This window comes from Anthonomus grandis, chromosome 3 (genome assembly GCF_022605725.1).
Source record: "Anthonomus grandis grandis chromosome 3, icAntGran1.3, whole genome shotgun sequence".
In the NCBI taxonomy this organism is placed as follows: domain Eukaryota; kingdom Metazoa; phylum Arthropoda; class Insecta; order Coleoptera; family Curculionidae; genus Anthonomus; species Anthonomus grandis.
Window position 1 is genome coordinate 11,357,119 of NC_065548.1, and position 27,308 is coordinate 11,384,426.

A 27,308-nucleotide genomic window follows, 5' to 3' on the forward strand; every position below is an offset into this window, starting at 1 on the left:
CTTCATTCAGTTTAGCGTCATCCATTCATATGTGCCGAACAAACGCATAAAAACAACTACGTATATAAATATCCATGTAACATGAAACAGTCACAAATATTCGTAAAATTATAAAATTAGAACGTGCTAAGCGTAAAGTCAACCGTGCATGCACTGACCCAGTTTAACCACCAATAAAACCCATAATATGACAATCTAAATTTAAATCAAAATTAAAATACAAGTGTAAGTACCCTTAAGGTTATCTTATGTACTTTTTAAAATGTTAATATCCACCCTCGCTGATATTTTTGAAAAAAATTGTTACATAATATATGTATGTATATGCATTGTGGTTCCCAACAAAGAGCAAAATAACATCTTGATTTCAACACGAATTATTAATAAAATGTCGATTTCTAGATATGAATAATAATTTCTAGGTATATAGGAATATTAAAAGAAGATAGGAATATTAAAACTGAAATTTTGAATTTGCATTACAACTGACATTCTTGTCATAAAGCGATAATAACATTGACGTAAAACTTCAAGCATCTAAAGGCAATGTTACATGCATCCATGATTCGATGGAACTGTTATTAATTTGACAATTTACGCAACAACTTTAATACGAAAATTTTAACAAATCTTCAGTTATCGAATTATTATAATTACGGAGTTATTTGATTGTTCTTGTTATATACAAAATTGATTAATTTCTTCCTGTTTTAAATAATGATTTTTTGTTGGTATTTTTTCATGAAACTAGCAGAATAATATAATGTGGATCATTACAGAAAGGTAAGAAGAAGATTTTGTTATGGATCATGTATAATAATTATTACATTATTAAGTATAAAATTAGAAAATTTTGACTATAGAGTAGGGTGGGCCGAAAAAACCCTTTTTTTTTCATTGTAAAAAGCGCTATAGCAAAAAGGGTGCGTTTTTCTTTTAAAAAAATAATAAACAAAAAATTTACGACAGAAAAAAATCCAGCCGGGCCCAGGGCACTTCAAACTTTTTTTTTTAATATTATTTTTTTAAAGGGCGCTACCGAAACATTTGATTTAACCTCCTTATAACCCAAAAAAAATATTATAAAAAATATTATATTAAAAAAAATATTAAAAAAAAAAATTTTAGCCGGGCCCATGACCAATTTTCTAAGCTGAGAATATCGGTCCGCCCTCGTATATGATCTGCTTATTATTTTAAGGTCGTTGAGCTACACGCAGTCTCTATTGTAGGCCTCTATTTTGATGGGCGAAAGGATCAAACGCTTTCTATGGTGAATAACAAAAAAATTATTCAACAAGAAGAACACATTTCAATTATAAAAGAACCTGGTAATATATATTTCGCACATATATCTACAAAAGGAGCTTCTACGGCAGCAAATATTAAAAATGAACTTTTAAAATGTTTAGAGAATTATCAGACGGATATAAGTTTTTTGTCTGTAATCGGTTGCGATGGAACGAATGTAAATACAGGATGGAAGGGAGGCATTATTCGTCTTATAGGAACTCATATCGGAAGACCCCTTCAGTGGAGTATCTGTCTTCTCCATACCAATGAATTGCCTTTACGTCATCTTCTTCAAAATTTAGATGGCGAGACCAAGGGACCTTACAATTTTTCAGGGCCAGTGGGTTTGCTACTAAAAGACTGCCAACAAATGCCATTAAAGAAATTTAAAATTATAGACACAGAGCTTTCAGAACTAACAGCAGATATTCTAAGCACTGACCAACAATATTTGTATAATATTTATTTTGCTATTAAAAATGTACACGATCCAGAAAGTCTGGCAAATAAAGATCCTGGAAAGTTGTCCCATGCTCGCTGGCTTACTACAGCCAACAGGATACTGCGTTTATATGTAGCCACCGAAAACCCCCTATCAAATCTAGTTATTTTATCAGAATTTATTATGAAAGTATATGCCCCTGTTTGGTTTGATATTAAGACACAACCACTGATCTACAACGGAGCCCAACATTTGTGAAAAGCCATTACTCTTTCCAGAACTTTTCCACCTAAAGTTACTAAAATAGTCGACAAAGTCTTTGCCGCCAATGCCTATTTTGCCCATTCTGAAAATTTGCTCTTAGTCATGCTAACAGACCCAAGGCCTCATATAAAGACATTGACTGTCAGAAGAATAAAAAAATGCAGAATGCATCCCAGCAATAAAGTGAGAGTCTTTAGGGTTCCTTCGATCAACTTAGCCGCTGAGGATTACATTGATTTAATAGACTGGCAAAAAACAGTAATATCTGAACCACCCTTAACAGTTGCTCTTAAAAATAAAGACTTGGATAATTTATTAAAAGGTACATTTGTGCCAAACTTTGAGAAATTTCCATGTCACACTCAGGCAGTAGAACGCTGCGTCAAACTGGTTACTGAGGCCTCCACTAAAGTATGTGGCGATGAGTCCAGAGACGGCTACGTTCGAATGAAATTAGAAGGTCGACAAATGTTACCAATTTTTGATAACAAGTCGCAATATTTTGAAAAACGTAACGTGACTTAAGTAAGGTTAGAAATATATGGGTGGGAGGGTCTCCAATTGGGAGGAACTCCAGGTGCAGATACCTCCGCGTGGTGGGCTCTGGGTTGATTAGTATAGTTTTATATTTAAAATTATACTAATTAAGCAAAAGGCTACACGAGTGCACGTGCACAATCATACAAATATGTTGTTTTATGGTATATATTTGTTTTTTTTTAAAATGTCTTCGTTCATGGGGTGGGTTAAAATGCTTACTATTATCTTTAAATTTTTCTAGGAATATAACAGATTAATTAAAAAAGATTTTAAGGTAGCGCCTCTAATTTTTTTGAGAAAAAAATTTTGACGCCTAAAATAGCCCGTGGGCCCGGTTAATTTTTTTTTTAATTCAAAAAATGTCCCTGCCTGTATGATAACCATAGGCACCTTTTCCAAACTAGCGAAATTTAAAAAATCGGCTTTTTTCGGCCCACCCTACTATAGAGACGCAGCGATGCCGAAAATATGTATTGCTTATATCCCTTCCTTTATTGAAAACTAAAAACGATTTTGAATCAGATATATTTTTAGGAAACGAACACCACCTACCATCAATTGCTGAATGAGATGAGGCTTCCTGATAGAGAAAATTTTATTAATTATTTGAGAATAGCATGTGAGACTTTTAATACCTTATTAAATATTTTGGGACCTAAATTAACAAAACTTTTATTGTGTAAGTGAGTCAATATTTAGTCGTGTTCAACTATAGTTTAGTAGTGAGCGAATTGCATTTACATAAGGGCATTTATAAGATGACTTAATTTTTTTTTCAATATAAACAATATTTTTTCATTAAAAGGTAGATACTTAAAAAATTGGCATGTACCCATCATTCAGGGTTTTTTCAAAGTTGAGTCATTTATTTTAATACCGTATAGAACTCTCCAAAAGAAGTTAATATACCAAAATTCACCTATATAAAACTTGCGTAATGGGAGAGTTACTTATTAAAAATTATTTAAAAAAAAACTTTAAGTTAAATAGTTAAGTTTTTACAAAAGATGTTCAAAATTGTCCCCATTTGTTAGAATCCACGGCTCTTTACAAGCTTCGAAAATGAAATCCTGGTGTCCACGAATTAATCACAAGAATTTTCAATACGCCCTTGAAGTTCTTCCGGAGTATTTACTGCTCCATCATAGTACACCATCATTCAGAATGTCATTATTTAGATGTTCATGAACCTCTCATATAAAATGTAGAGGAGCCTCATCATGTAGGAACCACATATTCTCACGTGTCACATTTAAAGGAACATCTTCTAGTAATTGTGATATCTAAATACATTTCACCAGTCAGTCAAGGTGGAAAAAGTAGGATCCAATAAGCATGCCATTTGCCACGCCAGCCCAAACATTTAATGAAAATCTATGTTGAAAATTAGATCTTTTTACAGCATCCGGATTTTCTACTGCCCAAACATCATAGTTTCGGAAATTTTGTTTTCCATCTTGTGTAAATGTGGCCTCGTCTGTACACAAAATTAATTTCTTATATTCTTCTCCCGTACTGTTCTAAAAGCCACTGGGAAAGTTTTCTTCTAGGATGATCATCAGGTTTTAACGCTTGTACCCGTTGATAATGACAAGGATAATACTGTTCTTGTTTAATTGTCTTCCACTTCACTATAAGAAATTTCAACTTGAGCTGCTAAGGCTCTAGTACTTATTGTTGAGTCGTCTTCAACCATTTCTAAAATGTCTTTCTTAATTTGTAAGATTTCAGGTTAAGTAGCTTTTCCCTCATGGTCTCCTCATTGCTCTTTTAAATACCCTGTATCACGAAGTCTAATAACTTAATTTACACACATACGTGAGACCGGATGATTTCTTAAAGGAAACCTTTCCGCATACAACCTGTATGTTGTGGCTGCATTTTGTTAGCACGTTACATTGGTAAGTATTATCACAGATGTAAATAGCTCGGTGCGGAGCTATTTACATCTGTGGTATTATGTTAACTAGTTCATTGTTTTCGTAAACATAAGCCATTTTTCTTCACAAAATAATCAGACAAATGAAATACACACCAATAAAAGACTGACACAACCGATCAGACCAAAGATTTGTATTACAAACCATACAATAACACAAATTTTGATTAGGAGTAAGAGCAGTAAACAAAAAACGGTAAGAACTTATACGGCATTCACCGAGAATATCAAAAAATATGTTTATTAACATTCTTATTTTTTCAAGTTTGTAATGTTTTACTATCTCTTTTATTATGCAACGTTTATACGAGTATATCAATTCCCTTTGACGAGTTCTACAAGCACTTAAAATAAATGACTCAACTTGGAAAACACTCTGTATACTTCTATTGTTAATAAATTTAAAAAATTACTTCATTATATAATTTACTTTATGACTCACTTTAATTGTAATAATAATGTAAAGAATAAATATTAATTCCCTCTTTTTGAGGCATTAATGCTAACAGGCAACCTGATCCACTTGGAATATATTCTCCCTTAATCCTCATATATGTGTCCCCTAGATTTATCTACTTTTTTTGGAAAAAATATATAGAAAAGTTCGGCTTTTTTCCAAGCTCCTTATAAATCTTCAGCCCCATATTGTCCCTAATCGTTTTTGAGGTGCTTTTGAGGTCCAATCCTGAATAATGAATCCCACAATGATGCACTTACCTGAATGCATGAAACAAGGAGATTCCTCACAGTATTATCAATAGGGCGGGATGACATTTGAAAATCACTTTCTTTATAGTTTTCTGTCACTCAAGTTTAAAATGAAAAGCGCTAATAGAAAACTGTAGAAATGGGCAAGGGCGGACTTAAGGAGTTCTGGGATATTGAGAGCTTATCTATCTAAAGATTCTTTTCCTCACTCTAGTAATGTTTTATTTAAGGGCTGATCTGGATGACTCTCTGCTATGTTGATTCACTGAAGGTATCCTGTTGATAAATGAAAACAAGGCAACAAATAGATTTTACTTAGGCAAATGTTAAGCCAACTCTAAAATGTAACATCAGCCAGCACAAGACATTCGAAAAATGAAAAATTCAAACACAGAAGATCTAATTTATTTTAGACAATTAGAAGCCGATTCTAACATTGACAGTAAATAAGACAAAAATATTAAACAATACCAGTATTTTTAACAAATAGAAACAATTTCGCCATATCGTATAATCGTAATACGGATGCATGAAAAATCACCTTTATTTGAGAAAAGTGTGCAGACAGCATCTCGAACCTCCGTGCTACCACGCTGCCTAATTTTTTAATTTTACACAATTTAAAAATGAACCAAAATTTATTTTTTACTAATGAAATAATAGAAATTCGATAGTTTATCTATCGTTATATAGTTATACCTAGTGACGTACCTCACATCCAAAATAACGTCAGAAGACTTTGAAGAGATGTTAACTATACATCTCTTCAAACTGGGGGAAGGAATTAATTAAACAGTCAAAGTAGAAATATATCAGTTTTAAGTTTTTTTCTAATAATATAAAAAAGGTATAGGATATTTCTCAGTAGTAAGTTAAAAGTGACCATCCTATAAGTGCTAATAATGTTCTGACAATTAAAGAAAGTGCCAAGGTACCCATTTAAGGAAATCAAAGTTCTATGAAACGGTGACGCTGAAAAACTGTTCAGTGCGCAAACAAGTCATCAATCTGCTGTACTGTTAAATAGTTTAATACTGATTCAAGGATAAGGTCGGCTTAACTGACGCATAAAATTGTCGTTTTTTACAGTTTTTTTTTGTTTGATAAAATGTGACTTCAGTGATCAGCCATTCTCAGCCAGAATCATTCCAAGTAATCATCAATAATCAACAATAACAGTCTTCAGATCCTCAACCTTTGACGTCAAAGCCTAGTAATCATTATTCTGACGTCTGATTAGACAAACGGAATAGAGAATTCCTTTTGTCATTGGACCTTATAAAAATTTCTTAGTAAATTATATTGTCATCTTTTTAAATCCAATATTTGAACCATTACGAATGATATCCGTGCAGACAGCATATCAAACCACATAATTAATGTAGGCATACGGGTTCCGAATATTCTTAGGTTAAGTAATTCTAGTGAACTTTTAGTAAAATTTTTAATATTTATTTAACAGTTCAGATGTATGAGGCTGTAATTTGAGTATCGAATGTCTTGGTTAAGGAAAAAATAGACGACGGTAACGTCGCGGTCCTAAATGCCGCCTGTACGCCTTCAGTATATCATGTATGATGAAGTTTACGTCAACCGTCAATGTTATTAGTGTTTTTTGACATCTCGTCATATAAGTCATTTATCAAAGAGTTACCGACTTTATTCCCGTACTATAAATTTCCATATTGCCAGCAAATCCAGACTGTTATAACTTCAATAAATCCAACATAAGATAAGTAGAAGGTAACAAAACAGAATTCCTTCAAATTGTATTACAGTTCCCAGAATTCACAATAGTATTTACAGATGCATTTGTAGAACGATGAGCAAAACATGTGTAATAGATATTTATTGGCAAAACTTTCATAGCGAAATTAAAAGGAGACTATGTGACTATACTCCAATAAGTACAGCGGAAATCTTAGCAATTATGGAAGCGGTAAGAAGTTTAAGTGGAGAAACAAACATACTGCTTAGTTGCTCGGATTTCCTATATAATAAAGAAAACGGAATAAACAAAGATATGGGCTACATAACACCTGTCAATAAGGCAAGAAATCCTTAACAATGAGGAAATGGACATCAGACTTTAGTGGATCCCACACTCGAATTAGAAGAAATTAGGGATGCCGCGAGACACGAGACACGAGATGTCTCGTCTCGTCTCGTCTCGAAGTCATTTTATCTCGTCTCGAAAGTATTTTGACTCGAATTTCGAGACGAGACGTCTCGATATATGTAAAATGCTTCCAGTAATAATTGGTAAAATTGTCATTAAAATCACGGAATAGGTTTTGATTATTTTTTTATTTCCCCATTATTATACTAATGGGCTTACGATTTGTGTAACAGGTGGTGGGTAAATTGGAAAAAATATCCTTAGAATTTAGGGGTATGTTTATTTAAATCTCTTGGACCAGTCACGTCTATTTTTATTTTAGTTGCGCATTTTTTTTTCAACTTAACGTTTTTATACAAGGTATGTCATAATATTTTATTGATATTTTTCTGCTGTTAATAGGTATGTTGACAACTGTAGCTTAAATGCATATAAAATATTATTTTCAATATTCCGCTAGTGCCGCTTTTATAAAAACACTATGACTGCTTTATATTATTGCTTACTATAGATTGTTGGAAAATGCGTTTTGCATGACTTTAATGGGGTGCTCATATAAATATTTTATTAAATCTTAAAAAAATCTTTCCCAACATGCCTACCTGCCCAATTAATTTAAAAATCGAATATGATTTTTTTAACTTTCATACTTAACTACCTATAATATGTTTATTGTTTATTGGGGTCTATTAAATTTTTAAGTTTTATCCTGGGCTTTTACATAGGTATCAGAACTTTTCGAGACAAAACGAGACTAGACGAGACGAGACGAGATAAGGTCTTGTCTCGACGAGACATAAGCTTGTCTCGTTTCGTCTCGAAAAATATTTGTCTCGAACTTTCGAGACGAGACGAGACAATTCTTAATCTCGTCTCGTCTCGTCTCGTGGCAACCCTAGAAGAAATGACAAAGCAGATGAATTGGTTTGCGCGAGTAAAGCAGATGGAACAAATTGGTCAACCTAACCTCAAAGATGCATCACGGTTCTTGAATAATGGAAAAGCAGCCATATGGAAGAAATGGAAACATATATACAAACTGGCCAGTAACAAAAGGACTCGACTATGCAAGACTTGAACCAAAACCTCTGAAAAAACCATCGGTCTATGACAGCATATACAAAAGTAGGAAACACATAACCCTACTCAATATTGTCTGACGCTAATATACCAAAATAAAATAGAAATTAGTGACAACCCCAATTGCATTTGTGGACAACCAAGAACGCTTAACTAACTATCTTGTAGGATTGCACCATGGACCAAATAGATTGCAATAAAAGAGACCAACTGGAAAAAATTAAGAGGCCCAACAAACGCGCAAACCATCTTAGCTCGATGGGCAACATCCCATTTATATCCTGCATATATAATACGTTTATATTTCACACCATATAATCCTTACAACTTTCATTTTATTAAAGTCACCATGGGAGACATGAATAAGTTTCAGATGTACTGATGAGGCACGGGCTTAGGCAACGGCCGAAGTATGGGTTATTAACAGGGCTATGGACTTGTTGACTATGAAAATTGACCAGGATTCTAGGGCATACATGGATATGTAAAAGCCAGTGAGCTAGCAAATAAATCCAGGGAAGCAACCAATTCCTCAGAAGAACCCAGAATAGCGCTATATGATCGGCTGCCGGAAGTTATGGAAATGATACGGAAGGCTTCACACCACACAATTCAAACTAGGGAGCTGAACTAAAAATGTAGAATACTCCAAAACTAAAAATTCAATTCTAAGCTCTTACATAACTTCGCATAACTCATGACTGTGTGGCATTTAATTATAAGTCCCAGCATGAAGTTTGTAAACCCAGGATTATTTACCAGTGTTTAAAAAAAAGGAAATAATTTAAGATGGAGCCCTAAGAAGAGACAACTGAAAAAGGAAGACATAGAAGAACCAAGCCATAGAACCCCAACAGAAAGTTCCAGAACTCTCTATCAGTCCAGTACAGACTGAACGGGGAGGACAATAAAAAAAACCTCAAATTGGTACAACTGACAAGTCAGGCTTCAGCAAGTAATTGAATAGCCTTGATGTTTAGACCAAAACCTTCGTGACGACTAAACCAGAAGAAGAAGAACGCTCATTAAAATTCGAAATTGCTCAAATTACAGTATTTTAAAATATTCTTCTCAATCTCAGTCAAAATTCTAGAAAGTATTCCGAAGGTCTCTGATCGGTACATATAAATGCTTACTGAACATTTTTAGAATATTCATAGAATATGTGACTTTGTATTAAAAATGATGTTTTATTGATAGAACACATTTTTTTTGCATATGCGCAGAATTAAACATTGAAATTTGAAAGGATGGGTATGCAGCTATAACTAGTATCGCCATCTCTTAGATAAGCTTGAAATAACTGAAATTAAGATGATATGGAAACTCAATAGAGATGCGGTAGAATTGTAATTTGTATACGGAAATAACGTAATTATCATATACAATATAAATAGGCCCTTACTACAGATTTAAAATCTCCGCTGGGTTTTTACTCTCCCTGTCTTATATTTATTTTGGTGACCTTAGAAAAAATCCGCCATCAGTGACACCTTGTCGCTAACTTAAAAGTAAAGAACGCGCCAAAATCGGATTAAAGTTATAGGAAACTGTATTAAAACTTTTCGTTGATTGTTATAAGATGACGCTGTTGTTTTTACAAAAGTAACTAGATTACGATCTTTGCATTAAGCGATGACAGCGCTCCATCTACTGAGATTTTTAAGGAAACTAGTTAGCATTTTTTCAAAGTTTATTTAAAAACAAAATAAGCCATTCTTGTCAATTATTTATTTTGTTTCATAAAAATATTTCTTCAACAAAATATTTTTTATTCCTAACGCGATTTATTTATCCTATATAATATCTTATCAAACTTAAATTAGAATCTGCTTCTTATCCTAAAATAATAAATATTTATTCGACGCGTTCATATTAAATAGTTTCTTACAAATTTATTCGTAAAATAAACATTCTACTTCTGTCTTCAAAATATTTCAATATTTACACTAAAACAGTTCAGAATAAAGAGGCTAAAACAAATCTATCACATCTTTTGCCTTATTTCATTTTAACATTCCACTATCAGTAAAAATAAATATTCTATAATATACCTATATTGTCAACATTTCTTCAATCTGCCAAAACTGACACATGACAAACATTCGTCATCTATCAATGTTAACACTATTTAACAAGCGCAATATTGCCAAAACAAAAATTGTTTTAGTTACCAATGTTGTTTGTCAAAATAGTTTTTTATTGATCCCTCACTTTCACTTCAAGTGTAACATTTCTATTGTTAACTGTTATTTTGACTTCTTGTTATTCAAACATTTACTGGTCTTCCGCCTCCTTCGCCCTCTGGTCCGCCATTCCTCCCTTCTTGCTTTTCCGATCCACTCTGCCATCCAGAATCCATTGTTCCATCACTGTGGCAACCCAGTCCTTGTACCTCCTCCTCTTCCGTCTTATCTCCGTACAGTAATCCTGCCGGATTCCCTCCTAAATTTTGAATTAGGGCGGATATGTTCGTTCCCATGTTTCTTCTGCTCCCTTGTTGGTTCAGATTTAAGGTTTTTGGTGGGACGTTTTTGGGGCTAGCGTTGTAGTTCTTGTTAAAGTAGTTACCTTGATCGAAATTCACTCCCGATATCGTATTGGTAAGGTTGCTACTGTTTCTAAATTTATCATCTTCGGGAATGACTTCGTATTGTGCGTCTGGAGCTAAAAACTGGTTCGTATTGAATGGACGATGTATGGACTCTTCTTGGAAGTAGTTGTTTTTGCTGCAACACTCCTCTGGTGATAGAGTATCATCAGTAGTCTCTGTCATAGGAGTTTGGACACTACTACACAAGCTATTTTGAGATATGTCCTTGGGCAACAGTTGAATACAAGGGTCTGAACTGAACTCAGCTAAGTCTTCTGAACTTGGCATGGGAAATGGCATTCTACTACGAATACTTTGTCTGTTTCCCATTTTCTGAGCCAAATAGTCATCCTCCTCTTTGATTTCTTGACTAGTTGCTTCTTTCTTGTCGACTTCCACGGGCTTTTGAAGTGATATCAGTCTCCCATTGTTACCCTCCAAGGCTTCATCATATAATGATGAGTCCTGGCCATCATTTCGTACTGAAATATTACAACAGCTGCTTACGTCAGCAAAATACACCTCAGACTCAGTGGTTTCTGGTTTGGGTGTACCCGGTTCCTGTTTCTGGAAGGCAGCATTTTCAACGCCTTGCAACCTGGGCAGGAATCTGCATTGTTGACTTTCTTGCTGCGTTGCCGCAGTTTCAGGTACAGTTGGTTCATGATATTCATTCTCCACTTGCTCTTCTTGCTGACCAAAGACGCTCTGGACGTTGGTTCTTGGATGATTTTGCTGATTACTAGTGCTTTTGACAGAAGCCATCTCGTTGTTGGATCTTTTTTTCACCTTTCTTACTGGCAAGGTATGAGAAACTCGTTCCACACAGCTGGAAGTGTCAGTACTTTCGCTATTAACCTCGTTGGTTTGATGGATCTCCGGTTCAGTAGTGTTTTCATAGTTGTCTTTATTCGATTGGGGTCTGGCTCGTCTGGAGGCTCGAAACTGACCACCTTCATTCATTTGGCAATGAGATTCATGAGTGTGAGCGTGATGGTGCGCATGGTGATATCTAAAAAAGCACTTAATCAATTTAAAGGTTTTTTTAGTAGGCTGCGTTGCTTACCTTTGCGGTGACTGATGAGCCATAAACCTGCGAGCAGGCGAATTAGGATCAGAATAAGGTGGAGGAGGACCCCACACATAAACACCACCTATAGGAGGCCTGTTATCCAACATACTGTAGGAACCATTAGATCCAGAGGTCTGATCGCTCTGCAGGGCGTTGTCACCTGACCTATTGCTAAAACCGTATTGGCTGTCAGCGCTACTAGCTGCCCCCTGATAGGTCAGCGAGTTCTCTCTGAAACATTTGAAATTTTTAGCTTCTTTGACTTAATAGTTTTAAAAGTCTTACCTGGGAATTTCTGCTGGTTCGGCAGTAGTTCTGGACCATGGCAACCTGCGCCAACTCCAGCCGGGTCTGCCTCTATTAGTTTCAACATTGACCGAAGGAACATCTTCAGGGTTTGGTGAGTAGAAGTTGCCCACTCTGCCGGGTGTCCAAAATCTAAATAAAAGGGATGTGTGGGTCTCAAAAATTACCAAAACTTAATAGAATAGAGAAAGTTTAAACTGCACTTGGAAAAAGGTTTGGGAAATGGTTTTTATTGACGAAGTGACCCATCAGTAATTAAGAAAGATTTTGAATTAGGTTTAGCTTAATGAAACTTGAAAGGGACAAGCTCATGGCTGTGCAACTGAGAAGAACATACGCAGTATTTTGACTATGAAAATTTCCTTCATTTTCCATCTATCTCTCTTACCTTTCGGCTACATGATGAGTGTCCCAAGGATATACTTGAGGAGGTTGTGGTGCTGCAGTAGAATATCTACACTCCTCACAGCAGCTGCAATAAGTGGTGGAGGGAACTGGAGGGCCTCGAAGCGAGCCAGGGGTACTGGACGGTGGTGCCGGGTGTTGCTGATAAAACGACCTGCACCGCAGTTCCAGTTGTTCCCAGTACATTTTTTTCTTCTCGTGACTATAAAAAGTTGTATTTAATATGGTTTTTATAATTTTGTTTTGGGTTTTGTACCTTAACAGTTGATAGACCAACATACAGGAGAAGATACAAACTAAAATGCCGCTTACTGATAGTCCAAACATTACTCGAAGGCAAGAGTATAGTGCGCCATGTATCACTTCGCAGTCTGGAGTGCTATCAAAGACGTATCTCATATCTAAAATGTTTAATTAATTGTTTTTTATGTTCGTATATAAATAGAGTATATTTTGAACTATCAATTTAGTTTTATTTCAATTCATGTTTTTTTTATTGAATGGGTTACCTTTTTGGCTCTATATGCCTTAATTCATATTTTAAATCATGAATTTGAGAAGCACGTGCGAGAAAAACCATATCCTAATAATAGTCGCATAAAATATTAATTTTATAGATAAGAATAGCTGGCTATTTCCAAGCTTTTGCAGTTCATTGAATCTTATATAATAATTTCCAAGTGGATGCTCCACATATACTGAAAATAACTTACTGTCGTCTGTGCTGCTTTGAGCCTCCAATAAAATGGAGTAACAGGTGCAGGTGCGTGTTTTTTGAGTGTACACGCACTCCCTTAGGGTCTGAAGGCGATTCATGTGAATGACCGTTGTTGTGATGGTCACTAGTACGCATGTCAGTGCGCACACCAGGCAACACAGGCCGCACACTTTTATCTGTAATACGTTCTTTAATGATGGGTCTATTAGTTTTAGTCAAAACAAAAAAAAAATCAAAAAAAAAACAATAAAATAAAGGAGAGCTTACCAAGTAGCTGTATCGATTTTTTCTTCTCGCTAAGCTAATAATACATAGCCCAGTTAGTATTAGCTGGAAAAGTAAAAAATTTGAATTTTTGTTTGTTTGTGGTTCAGTTGTTCTTACCATTGTGGCAGGTACAAATGTAGGAATGGTCTCGAAATAACCCAAAGTGGATGTGTAGGTTCTGAGCAGGAAATAAACGGCAAGAAAGAGGGCGCCCAGTATGGTCGCGAGTCCGCCGCATGCGCAGCACCAGAAAACATACTTTCGTACGCCCCCTGTATGTGGAGAAGCTGATAAAAAAATTAAAATTACAATTTTGTTGAATAAATCTTTTATGTAAATTGTATTAGTCATAAAAAAAAATTAAAAATGATGGAGATATGTTGAGTTTTGGGTCAGGACCTAAGTTACGTTGCATAATTACCAATTTGGACCAAAAGACGAGTTTTTTATTATAAATATATATAGGTCGGAAATTCCCTTTTTTTAGTTGATTATTAGATGCTAAAAGTGGTGGTTAAAATGTCAGTTAAACGTTCGAATTTATACTAAAAATCAAGTCATTTCTTACGACTGGTTGGTCATCAACATCTTTTAGTAAAATACAAGTATAATCGCCTGGAACGTATGGTGAAAATTAAGTTATTCTTTACGGCTTTCTACAGTTTAATCGTTAAGTTTTTCCTCTTCCATTAACGTGTTCTATGAAGAAATAACTTGGAGTTACTTTAACGTAATAATAGTTTAGTAACTACTAAACTACGTAAGAAAACCACAATTTCCAGAAGATCTAGAAAATAGTATAGACTGAAATTGTTTTACACCATCTTAGTCCGAGGTATCATAAATTCAAATTCGAATTTATACAATATGGTAGATTATTACATATATGCGCACTATGGATACAATCTTGGTGTGCACACTTAATGTATAATGTATAGTCCGCCTAGAAAGTATCTGGATTTTTTTCTAATTTAAATATATTTTCTTTTGGTAATTTTCTAAGACAAAAGTAATGCGTCAAGTAGATGTGCCGATAGTGGGCTATAGATAAAATGGCATGACAACAATATCTATCAAATATTGTTGACTGTTGGTATAGAAAAAAGAAAATATGTGGAATATTTGTATAGAAAGGCTGTTCGAAATGTTAAAAAACTAGTATTAAAAATAAGATCTATTAAATATTATAAAGGCTTAATCTTAAGTATTTTAATATAAGTACACTAATCTCGACGGTACTAGGATAAGACTTATTTTTGAGATTTTTAATCTCATATTGTTCTAGTATTTCATTTTCAGTTATGTCTAAAGAACATAGAATTTAAAACTGATTCATTCAACTGATTTTTCATTGACATACATTAGTATTTGGTTAAGATATTTTATTGGCCAGTTCTTTACCTACTGCCATTTCAATATCTGATTTTACTTCTTTTCCCTTTTCATAAATTATTGAATTAATATAATTTTTTTAGTTTTTCTGATAATTTTCCAAGTTTGTTTAAAATCAGTCAGATAAAGGCATCAAATTATTTTAACTTTTTTTTTGATATTCCTTGGACGTTGACGTTTTTCAACAAAAGTAAGACGTCCAGGTTAATCCTAAGTCATATCAATATTTACATAATTTTTTTCAATGTTGGCGGATCTTTGACGTTTCCATTAAAATCATCTAAAAATTATGCTTTTTTTTAGGACTAGTGAGGAAATATAAGAAAGAGACTATCCTAGAAATTGCGTTGGTAAGCATTATTATTTGGTCCTTTAACTTTGAAACAAAAAACTGAATTATCAACCACGTTCCAAGCAAAAGAATTCAATTGCTACTACATTTAAAAAAAGTTGACTTCCCAACTTACAATAACGATCATGTGCCTTAATGCCAGACAAAATTAACAATATTCCTTAAAGTGTTATATCAATAGAATAATAAAGAGTTGCGAGATGTCAACGTTCTTCAGTAACAGTCACTTAACCCTAATGCAAAAAACTAATTAAAAACAGTTAAAGCTAATTAACCAACCTGTATGTGGCGGCATACAATGTGGCGGTACCATGGCAGGTGGTATGTGGTACTGGACCACTTGCATTACCGGGTAACCGTGCATTTTTACAATATAAACGTTCTTTTATTTTACAATTTTCAGTTGGCACAGTTAAAATATTTTCGATAGTCACTGTGGTTCATCTTGCAACAATTCAAACAATCACAAAAATAACTTGAATTTCACGTAAACACAACCTCACATAAGTAACAATTTTCACTTCGGTTTAACGGCTTTTCCGTTGTAAAATATTACAGACAGTTCGTGTATATAATTATTAACTTAAATTAAAAAATAATAAAAACGATTTAGATCAAGCGTGGATAACGTAACTGGGAACGGATAATAGGCGAAGAGCGGCGGTTTTCAGATGCTGTACTGGATGTCTGTGAATTTTGATGGTGTGGAAAAGCGGACAGGGGCGGTCGAAGGTTATTTTCCGAAGAATATCACTTGTGTAGAAAATTGATGGGTTACCCAGGTGTCTGCAGGTCTTTAATAAAGACCTCTTGAATTCAGAAAATTCTCGCAAGCTTTGATTTTCTGAAGTGAGTAGAAGCTTATTACAGATAAAGATGAAAGATTGTAATAACTCATATTTCTGACACTTTTAGTTTGAATGTCAACTACAAACAAACTTCTAAGTATTGTCAACTAGATCACACCCTGTACATTGCATTTTATTTGCAATGTCAGTTTAATAAACATTTACACTAATTGAGCCAAAATATCGTAAACAATCGAATAAGCCAAACAACTTACATCTATATTAATTTAAAAAGAAAACTACAACGTTAGCAATTTGTCATACTGTATAAATACGGGTTCCAAATCCAATTAAGGTATCAGTTAACAAAACAAGTTAATTGGGTCCACTTAGGTTAGCGTTATCCACCGCTACTAAGCTGATCCTAGTATAGGGACTTAGTAGCGGTGTAAAGATAAACCAGAGCTATGTAGCTTACAGCGTTGATACTACGGTTTACTCAGAAGTAAATATTATTAATCTGGCTAGGTTGGATTGGAACCCCTTTCCAAAAAAGATGCCAAGCGTAAAAGCGTTGTAGTGCTGTCTATAACCCTCCTATGCAGCGGCTGATCTTTCCCTCAAAAGATCATGTCAAGTGTAGTAGGTATGGGTAACTATTAAAATATTTATATTTTTTGTCTTTTTTGACCTAATCCTTTCATTCCTCTGCTCTCACTCCTTCTAATATAGTACTGGGGTTTCTGAAGTAATTTTTCAGGTAGTTATCCCAGGTAATTAGGCCTTGATCAAGGATCTCGCCAACCAATAAACATGATGGCAAAGGCAACATGATAATACAGTTTTGTTTTGTTTCACATTCATTTGCTAATGATAGTAATTAACCTCAATTATTTTAGGTCTTTTTGACAACATGGTAAAGCAAGCTTGGCTTCATAAAAGTTAAAAAAAAAAATTTTATAGTGTTTTTATTTTACTACTTTTCTGGAAATAGATAAATCCAGAATCCGTCCCTTACTCGATCCAGTCTCTATAGCGACGCCTGGCGACATTTCACTCTAATAGTCGATATTTCTATCCCTTCCCTTGCCCTTGCAACGCTTCCAGCTTTGCCCTTAGAGCTTCTCACCCCTTCTAACACGTGGAACTTAAAAAAAGACGGACTACAGTCCTTGATAGAGTCCGAGCGTAGCTTATTAAAAATACAGTGCAGTTGCGTGTTTGTCATCCCCATGGGGGGTTTTTATTATACGGTTTGAAGTAATTGAATTGTTTACCAGGCCCCATTGGAAAGTACGTTTATGGTATAATTTGACCTTTTATTGAAACAAAAGACCACGATTGTCGTGATTTTATTAAAAATTTGTAATTTTCCGGGCTGTTACGCCTATAAAAAAGTAATCTTGAGCTTAGCTTAAACGGGCGGTTATACAGTGAGTCGAGGCATAAGAAATATTGGTAAAAAAAGTTTTACACATAAAATATTGTATGTACATAAAGTATTACACATAAAGTTTTTACACATGTAGTTTTACATTTGGTCGTGGCAGGTAAATTGTTTTTCCAAGTTTTAAAATGACAAATGTGCTGGATCTTAAAAATGTCAAATTTTCTTTAATCAATCGATCTTCAAATATTTCAGCATTATTAAACGAAGAATATTTTAGGGATATATTAAAAATATTGCAAGAAATATCCATGTTCCTCATACATTTTTTTGCTATCTGTCAACTGTCATGTCTGCCAATTGTCAATATGGAGTACCTTAAAGCTCCTTACAGACCAAAATGAAATGCTTTAAAAGACTAGAAGAAACGCAGTCTTAAACCTCTTGCAATTAATTAAAGTCAACGAACAAAATTGTAGAATTATGGTTTCCAAATATTTAAACAAGATACATTATAAGAAACCTGTGTCATTTGTAATTAAAGATAATCTAGCAATTCAGGAATTCACCGTACTTTCGGAATCGTTTTCCAGGAATCAGACTCTTCTTGACAGCCTGAAATTGTCCACTATTATATTTATTGTTAATACTGATATGAAGTACCCTTAAGCCCCTTTTAAGCCAAAATGTAACTTGACTTTTCTAGGAAACTGTGTCATTTTGAAAGACTTAAAGACACTTCTATGCAGCCTTAAAGTCATCTGACAAAATTCTAGAATATGTTTCCTGAATCTTTTAATAATCAAACTAAATTATAACTTATCCAGATGACTTTCAGTCTTTAATATTCTTCCAAGTACTTTTCTAAGAAATTGAAGATAATCTAGCAGTTCAGGAATGTAAGGTATGAGACTTTCGGAGTATTTTTCCGGAAATCAGAGTGTGCCTGAAATCCTAGAATATTCATCCAATTACTTTTAAGTAATTTTTAGGTAATTAAAGCCATCTTTCTAAAATCTGTAAATTCATAAATTCATAAAATTTCCCTTTATTATTAGAGCATAATCCCTACCACCTTATGGACTGCAATTGGTCACCAATAGCTTAGTGAGAGATATCTATTTTAGTGTATAAGGAGTAAAAGGCAATAGGACGAATAGGAATCACGTTGACTAAATCTTTTCGATTAATAAACTCTGTTTTCAATTTGTGTTTTAACTCTTGGACCTCCAATTGGCCACTAAGAAAATAGCGAACAACTTCTTACTTTGATCTCGAGTATGATTCAAGTCTTAACTCACATAGTACATCTTTACGAAAACGATTCAATTCGATCGCAACTCTTCAGGGCCTACAATTGGTTACCAAAAGTGTGGAGAGAAAGAGAGAGAGAGAGGGGTCTCTAATTAACTAAAGATAATCTGGCAGCCCAGTAATAATTATAATGTAAGTTCGGAGTATTTTTTCCGAAATCAGACTCTGCTGGAGAGCTTCAAATATTCATCTAATTACAACTTTTAGGCAATTAAAGCTAATATTTTCAAAATCTGTAAATTTTTTTCACACAATATCACTTTATTAATACGTCATTGCTATTTGTCAACTGTTTCTTTTCTTCCAATTGTCAATGTCGATTTGGGGCACTCTTAAACGCCTACCAGGCCAAAATATTACTTTACTATTTCAGGAATCTAAGCCATTTTGAAAGCCTAGGAGAAACTTCTAAGCAGTCTTAAGCCTCTTGCAATTAATTGAAGTTACCTGACAAAATTATAGGGCTATGTTTTTTAAATATTTGAACATCCTAAATTAAATTATAAGAAACCTGTGCCACTTTCACAATCATTTCTCAAGTAATCTTAAACATTTCCTAAGTATTAGATCATCAAATCAAATGTACCATATAAATATGCAGGAATATAAGGTACTTTCGGAGTCTTTTTCCAGCACTCAGATTCAGCATGAGAGCCTGGAATATCCATCCAATTGCTTTTAAACAACTTTCAGGCAATTAAATTCATTTCTGTCAATTGTGAAGGCTGATATAAAATACTCCTTTTAGACTAAAATGTAACTTGAACAATGTAAAATGGAAACTTCTATTAAGTCTTAAACTTCTTGCAGCTATTGAAGTCATCTGGCAAAGTTGTAGAATTTATTTTCGGAATATTTGAACATTCTAAACTAAATTATAAGGAATCAGGTCATTTTAAGAGTCTGTAATATTCTTGTAAGTAGACATTAACTTCTGCTAAGGAATTTCTAAAATTCCATCCATCTAAAGCTACTTTTTCGAAAATCTCGTAAATTTCTCTTCATAAATTATTCCTTTGATTAACATATTGTAACGATCTTAATAGCTGTGAACATACCAAATATTCTATGCCATTAGAGGAATATACCTAATATATACACTTACAGAATAAATACCTTAATAGATTTACACCTAATATACAAGGAGCCCTTGAATGAACGGTAAGAAATAAATCTTAGTAGTAGCAATAAAGTGTAAATAATGTTTCTGGTAGTGGGTACGTGTATAATAAATATCAGTTTACTATTTTATCGAGTGTTTTAATTTACACCTAAATGAACAGTGAAAAACGCTACAATATCATTGCTATTTATCAATTGTAAAACATATTTTATTTTTATCATTTTATTATATTATATATTTTTTTATTTTGTATTTTAATATATGTATTCTTATTTAAAACAAAACTCTTTTAATGATCTATAATAATTCTATCTCAATTTAATTAATTCCATAATCACTTAATAACTTGATATATTTAAAATAACGTATATTGCTAAAGATCTCTAAGATTGATTGAGTCAAGAGGACACCCAAAAATATATAATAAGGCAGTCAGAAAGCAACGATTGAGAGAAATGTGTGTATGTTGGTGTGTTGGAATAAGAGTTGTGTTTACTGGTTAAATCAGGCTGCTAAATTTAATAGTGGTGAATATGTGAGAAATAGTTGATCTTGAGTAGATATGTGGCCATTATGAGAAGTTTGTACAGATCTGTTTTTATTTTGCGCATCTTGAAGATGCCCGCACAAGTAGGTGTGAAAGCCTCTGTTCAATTAGGAATGAATGCGCAATTCCTCGAGTGCTGTCTGGTAAGACTGGGGGCCCTACCTGGGGCTCGATTGACACGAATAAACAGAAGGTTATGGTGGAAATATATACTTTGTCTAATTCGTTGAGATGCTTACTGTTTAGCGGCAGTGGAGCGTCTGGGGAAGCCCTTACTATTCTAGGTGACACTAGCTAGTCGTCAAATAAAGGAAGATAACATGTTTGACATATGTATATATTGAAATGTGACATTGTGTAAATTAATAAACCACATTTTAAAGCGTATTTTACACAATCAACAATATCAATATCTTTAAGTCACATTAAGACTAATATTTGTCGTGCGTAAATGATAATTTAGCGCACTGCATTCACGTCGGTCTGAAGCCAAAGCCCGCAGGAAGCGTAATTGGCAGAAAATAATTTAAAATTTCAGTCGGCGAGCTGCTATATTAAACTTTAAAATGGCAAGGTGAGGTTATTAGGTAATTATTGTTATGATTCGTGAGAAAATGGCCGGTAAAATCATCTCGGAGTAGAATATTACTTTTTAATATACCGTGAATCTCTATAAATATTATCGTAATAACCTAATCGAAGTATAACTGCTGTAAGTTCAGTGACTTATATCGTCTAATAAAATAAATTGTACACGAATATTATCCAGTTTGGAACAACCCTTGATTCGCCATGCGGAAGAATAAAAATACGAATACACATGAACAACGATATTGTAAGCGCCGAGAAACTAGCCGATTCTCCGTCATTCGGGCATGACACAAGTGGTACACCGCCCGACATCTCGAAGGTTAAGCGGGAATCTTCCGGAACACCGTTCTGCCGAGTATATAAGGAGCCGCATGCCGATAGTTGCATTTCAATGATGTAAAAGTTCAGAATAATGACGCGAAATTACATGTATAATAGTTATAAATAAATACAATAAAACTAAATATCTCTAATAGTTGTGAGTAATCGTGTCTTCGTAGTGAAGTGTGTAAATAAATTAGTTGACTATTTTAGATGATTGATGATTTTCCTAAAAAATAAACTGATCACTCACCAATCCTAGGCCTATATCTCGAATTCAAACTCCCAGTCCCCTCGTATCTCGGTCTGGGGGGCGGCCGAGGCGGCAAAGCGGGCGGCAGGGGCGACACCTCTATCCTATCCTCATCCAACTTCCTCCCCTGTGCGTTCGGTTCGATATTTTGTCTCTCTTCTGCTTCATTTTCAGTCTTTAATGTTAAAAAATAATTCATATTTTTATTTACAATAAAAATTACTCTAAATTCCCACCTTTAAGTGACAAGTGCAATTTTTCACTTGTGGCTTCGGCGAGGCGGTGGCAGGCGGCACGGCCGCCCCATGATGATGATTATGATGGTTCAGATGCACATGGTGTGTCATCTGCAAAGGGGTATGACTTAAATTAACCACGTGGTGGTGAGGCGATGGCAAAGGGTGGCGGGGGTGTTCAGTCTTTGGTGTTTCAGGGGTTTCTAGACACTAAAAGTAAAAAAAATATGAATATATGATGAGATTGATGTTTTACGATTAATTACTTCTCTACAACAGGTACAGGTATGATGGCTTAAAAGTCCATGGTCGCTGGTGTCACTGGATTGGTAGTGATGATCCATTTTCGATGGGTCTGAAGTTAATGAAGTCATAATGGATGAATAGCTACATTACTATTTGTTGGCTGATTGGTGGGTAGGCCTGTAAAAAAAATATTTTTAGTTCATTATATTTATTATGAAGAAGTACTTTTTAGATGGTAACTTTTCTAGAAGAAGCAGATGAGCACCTAATACGCAAAGCTCGGAGAACTAATGAAAACTTTACTAAAGACCTAAGTTCTAAAGTTTCACGTTCCAAATAGAAGAAATTCATTCCAAAATCCAATGTTCAACTAAGGAATACTGCGAATATCTATATATTTTATAACGCAAATACAATGATTTGTATGCCTTTACGCCCTTTACTGGGTAAACAGTTTTCCTTTGACGCAGTTAAAGTCCTTTTTTGCAATATTTCAAAACAAAGGATATATAAATGAGAATTCAACTTTTTCACTTGTTTTTTATATCCTTCATTTATATTTTTATACATGAATCATAATTTTATTATCATCCCTCATATGATACAGTAAAAAAATTCAGAAAAGGCGACAGAAACTACAATACAAGAATAATGTAATAATAAAGAAGAACACGACTGCACAACAATGTGCAATCATGCATCGAGTTTAAAACTGATCACAAATATCACAGATATCTCAAAAGTCATCAATTCCAAATCTAAAAGATCTGAAATAGTGATACAAAATGTCAACTTTGAAAAAATACCTGTTGTCACTTTTCACGAAATACACATGGCTCTCTTGTCTTTGCCCAGGAGAAGACCGAATAATAGCAGAAGTGTAAAAAATGGGCGAAGACTTGAAGCCATTCAAGTATTATTCAATCAATCTATCATTAAAGACATAATATCAACAAGTTAGAACAATGCAGGAGTAATAATACTATTTAAAAAAGGTGATAGCGTTGCCATAATGAATCATTTGTAAAGTCTCCTTGGCAATATCAGAGTAGTGGAGGAAAGTGTAAGCGGATCATACAAACGAACCTAAATGTCTTTATTTAGGATAGTTTTATTAATATATAGATTTTTCCGTTTGCAGTAAGAAGAGACTAGCTTAAATACATGGGAAGCAAGCCTAAGGTTATAGTCAATCAAGAAATCTAGATTTGTTCCACATTCATTAAATTTAAGGGTAAAATTATTTAAGATAATACGAAAATCAATAATAAGAGATATGCAGTCCTTAGCTGGCCCAAAAATTAATATTTGCGTTTTATTGCTATTTAACGCAAGAATATGGGTCGTACACATATTTGAAATAACAGTAAGGTCATAATTAATTTGAAGGGTAGCATTTAAATAGTTATTTTTATGAAACGAAAAATAAATTAGGGTATCATCAGCAAGAACCGAAAACACTGCTTTGTGGAATGTCCTGTGTAATTATAATATAACCTGATTTATTGCCATTAAGAGTTACACGTTGAGAACGGTTCGAAAAATAGCTTTTGAAAAAACTTATCCATTGTTTAAGTAAATATATTTTAAGTTGTTGCATAGTAGGTCATGCTGAAGGGTGTCAAAGGCCTTGCTAAAATCAAGCAATATGAAGCAGGTGTCAGTAGTCCTAAAAATAAAATCATTAATCTTAAGAAGTGCTGTAGTCGTACTATGATCTGTTGGAAAACCTACAGTAGTACAGGCCGTAGTAGAGAATATTTATTTAAGTATTAATTTAATTGGAGTTTTTAGAACCTTTGATGATGTTGGTAGAATACTTATAGGTCTATAATGCGACATTTCAGTAGGGCTAGTATTTTCTTGAATTGGAATACTTTTTTGCAAACTGCCACTGCTTAGGAAATTAGTCAGCAGATATTTATTTATAATAAACATGAAAATATCGAAAAGTTAAAGAAGAACAAAGGTCAGCATTTTTAAACTTATATTATCGGACCCAGTAGACCTTAATTTAATACTATTAAAGGTTTTAATCAGCTCTGGTGAAACTTCAGCGAATTCAAATAAAAGTATACTAGGATCGAAATAATTGCTTTATTTATTGTCGATAATTGCTAAAATCAGTGGGCTTGAAGTTGTTAAAATCATTTGTCGAAGTTGTGTCTGAGTTAATATTTAAGTATTTTAAGTGTTCGGCCCTTAGGGTATGTTAAGAGTTTTCCTTCCTATTGGGCCGCTATATTTACTAAATTTCTAAGGTTCTTGTAATAGTTTCAACGTAATTCTGATTTAGATTGTTTATATTTTAAAAGTGCTTTATCCCTTAATCGCATGATTAACTTCAGGTTTGTAGTCAGCCAAGGAGCATTCGCTTTTGTTATTCTGCCAGTAGTAATAGGATTACATGTTTCAAATAATTGTAAAATATTATTATTTCAAAACTCTACCATATACCATCAACTGTATCTAATGTATATATCATCCATAGGTATGATAACATAGTCATCTACCAGGGAGCTATCTCATCTAATTATGACATCCAACAGAGTGGCGACGTTATTATATATTCGGGTGAGAGACCATTTGCGCTAAATTATACTTGCCTGAAACAGTACTAAAAGGTCTGGTACTATTTGAAAGAGACCTATAATCTGTATTAAAATCACCTCCAAAAATTAAGGCATCGTGCTCTGGGATATAAGAAGAAATATATAATGATCTTCGTGCAAAACTGCCAGTTTCCTGGAAGGTGGCCTTAAGGTGGTGGATACTGGATAATGGCCTTATCGAAGTACGTGAAATATGTAAACAAACGACGCTCAATCTAGTGTCTTGATAAACGTTGTTGATGTAAGGCCACTAATTCTTACTTGATCAAAGTGGGAAATCAAATTGGCTGGCATTTTACCAAAAATTTAATCGTCTGCATATCGTCGACCCAAAACAATTTTTTGACACATAGTGTTGTTTATTTCCATGCCAAGATAAAAAGGTATTTATATAAGGAAGCTTGAGTGTTATGGTTTTCGGGGGCCGGCCTGCAATGGTTCGCATCGTATTTGAAGGATAGGTATCAAAGTGTTTCCTCAGGTGGTTCCTCCTCAAAACAGCAGCCTGTTTCACATGGTGTCCCACAGAGATCAGTGTTGGGTCCCATTTTATTTCTGATATATATAAATGATATGGAAAACCTTGATATACAAGGTATATTTATTCAATTGGCAGAAGATGCAACGGTACTTTGGCGTGATGTTAGTGTTGAAAACCTAAATAATATAGTAAATATACCAATTAATTATTTATGAGTGTTTTTATCTTGCAAAAGAGGGCTATCAGATATATTTGCAAAGTAGGTATAAGAGATTCATGTAGAGAACTTTTTATTACTCACAAAATCCTTACGTTGCCTTCTTTATTTATACTGGAAACGGTGTGCTTAATTTACAAAAAGTACAGAGATGTCAATGTTGGAGATACCACCATTATAGCAGCAGAAGGGCTAATGATGTGATTTTGCCTGTACCCTCAAACTCATTAATAAAAAGGTCATGTATATTTGATGGTAAAAAAATGTTTAATCATCTTCCAGCGGATATTAAGGAAGTGCAAAGTAATAGAGTTTTTAGGAAAAGGGTTAAAAAATTGTTGGTTGCAAGAGGCTACTATGAAGTAAATTACTTCTTTTTAGATATAATTTAACATATTATATTGCTTTATATATATATTGCTATTTTATATTTTCTGACGAATATTTGTCTGTGCCCTGTCAGAAATGTGTATGTAGTACTTAAGTTTTGCTGTAAGAGATTTTCTTTTTTTAGCATTATTTTAGTTGCTATTTTATACTTATGTATGATTTGTGTATTGTATATGTGTTTTTTTTTGTTTGTACCTATGTATGGTAATGCCATTCTTCCCATACAGCTTTGTCGACAAAATTATCTCTTATGACAATAAAGCATATTTTGATTTGATTTGATATACAAAACATGACAACCTTAAATTAAACACAGCAAAACTTAGCAAGGGGCGCCAAGAATTTTGGAGATGTGTGTACAGGGCCGTATCTGGACCAAAATTTTGGGGGAGGTTAGGCCAGTGACATTTGAGATATTAGGGATAAAAAAAACTTTAATTTATAAATAGGTTTTACTAAAAGAAGATACCAGTTTAAATTAAAAACACATTTAACAACGTTAAAATTTTAAAAATAGTAATTATAATAACAACTGAATATTTCTTTGCTTTTCCCTCGCAAAACGATTTAAGACCTCTGCGGTATCAATTATAATATTTCTATGCACGCTTAAAAGGGCAAGTCCTGTTAGCCGCTCCTGACCAGTTAAATTGCGCAAATAGTCTTTTAAACGCCTTAGCGATGAAAATGATCGTTCTGATGAGGCTGTAGATACAGGTAACGTAGCCAGAATTTGCAACAGAGTATGAATATTGGGAAACAAAGATGGATTACATGCTGATAATGCATCAAGAGCATTTTTTGGCCTTTCTGCTTGAGGCAGCTTAATCCATTTTTGTTTCCATAACTGTAGTTCTGCAGATAACGTATCTAGGTCTAAAAATTCCTCATATGGTAACAAGTCTTCCATTTTTACTATGTGTGCTTCGCACATATTTGGTACTAGACAATATAACAATGAAAGTGATTTTTCGTGATTTGCAAATCTTGCAGATAGTTCTTCTATAAATTGATCAAAAAAAGGAATTGGAACTGTGATTCGAAAATATTCCTCTGCAGTAGCTACCATGGCATTAGAACGATTCTGCTGTCGTGAAACTATTCTAGGTATTTTTATGCATTCTTCATCATCTATAGACTTTATAATAGCTTCAGATTTTTTACAAATATTTTTGAATTCTTGATCTATATTCAGTCTCATATTCCTGACCTTACTAATAACAGTATTCACATGCTCAACAGCGCTAGATCAAAATCCACAGTCTGGAGAATTCTGCATAACGGTAGAGTAAAAGCAAATAAAGTGGACGCT

The 27,308-nt window shown here is 33.9% G+C and overlaps 1 protein-coding gene and 1 long non-coding RNA gene across 4 annotated transcripts in view; one reads left to right on the plus strand and one right to left on the minus strand.

Annotated features, from left to right (window-relative positions):
• Positions 1 to 10,157: 10,157 nt before the first annotated feature.
• LOC126734326 (uncharacterized) overlaps positions 10,158 to 27,308 on the minus strand; it is a 28,726-nt gene continuing 11,575 nt past the window's right edge. Inside the window, exons 2-12 of one of the 3 annotated variants that reach the window (XM_050437902.1) lie at positions 22,317 to 22,473; positions 22,051 to 22,260; positions 21,815 to 21,989; positions 13,864 to 14,033; positions 13,747 to 13,809; positions 13,475 to 13,655; positions 13,018 to 13,162; positions 12,745 to 12,963; positions 12,336 to 12,488; positions 12,045 to 12,281; positions 10,159 to 11,990 (exon numbers count right to left, since the gene is read on the minus strand). In XM_050437902.1, coding sequence (XP_050293859.1) covers positions 10,655 to 11,990; positions 12,045 to 12,281; positions 12,336 to 12,488; positions 12,745 to 12,963; positions 13,018 to 13,162; positions 13,475 to 13,655; positions 13,747 to 13,809; positions 13,864 to 14,033; positions 21,815 to 21,989; positions 22,051 to 22,260; positions 22,317 to 22,424 — 2,997 coding nt within the window. In that variant the 5' untranslated portion in view covers positions 22,425 to 22,473 and the 3' untranslated portion in view covers positions 10,159 to 10,654. Of the gene's footprint in view, positions 11,991 to 12,044; positions 12,282 to 12,335; positions 12,489 to 12,744; positions 12,964 to 13,017; positions 13,163 to 13,474; positions 13,668 to 13,746; positions 13,810 to 13,863; positions 14,034 to 15,769; positions 16,175 to 21,814; positions 21,990 to 22,050; positions 22,261 to 22,316; positions 22,474 to 27,308 lie in introns of those variants that run through there. The other 2 variants (XM_050437901.1, XM_050437903.1) reach the window with 2 other exon arrangements.
• LOC126734327 (uncharacterized) lies at positions 20,916 to 21,807 on the plus strand. The gene is made up of 2 exons (XR_007660023.1): positions 20,916 to 21,361; positions 21,419 to 21,807. It is a non-coding gene; the product is annotated as an uncharacterized LOC126734327 (long non-coding RNA).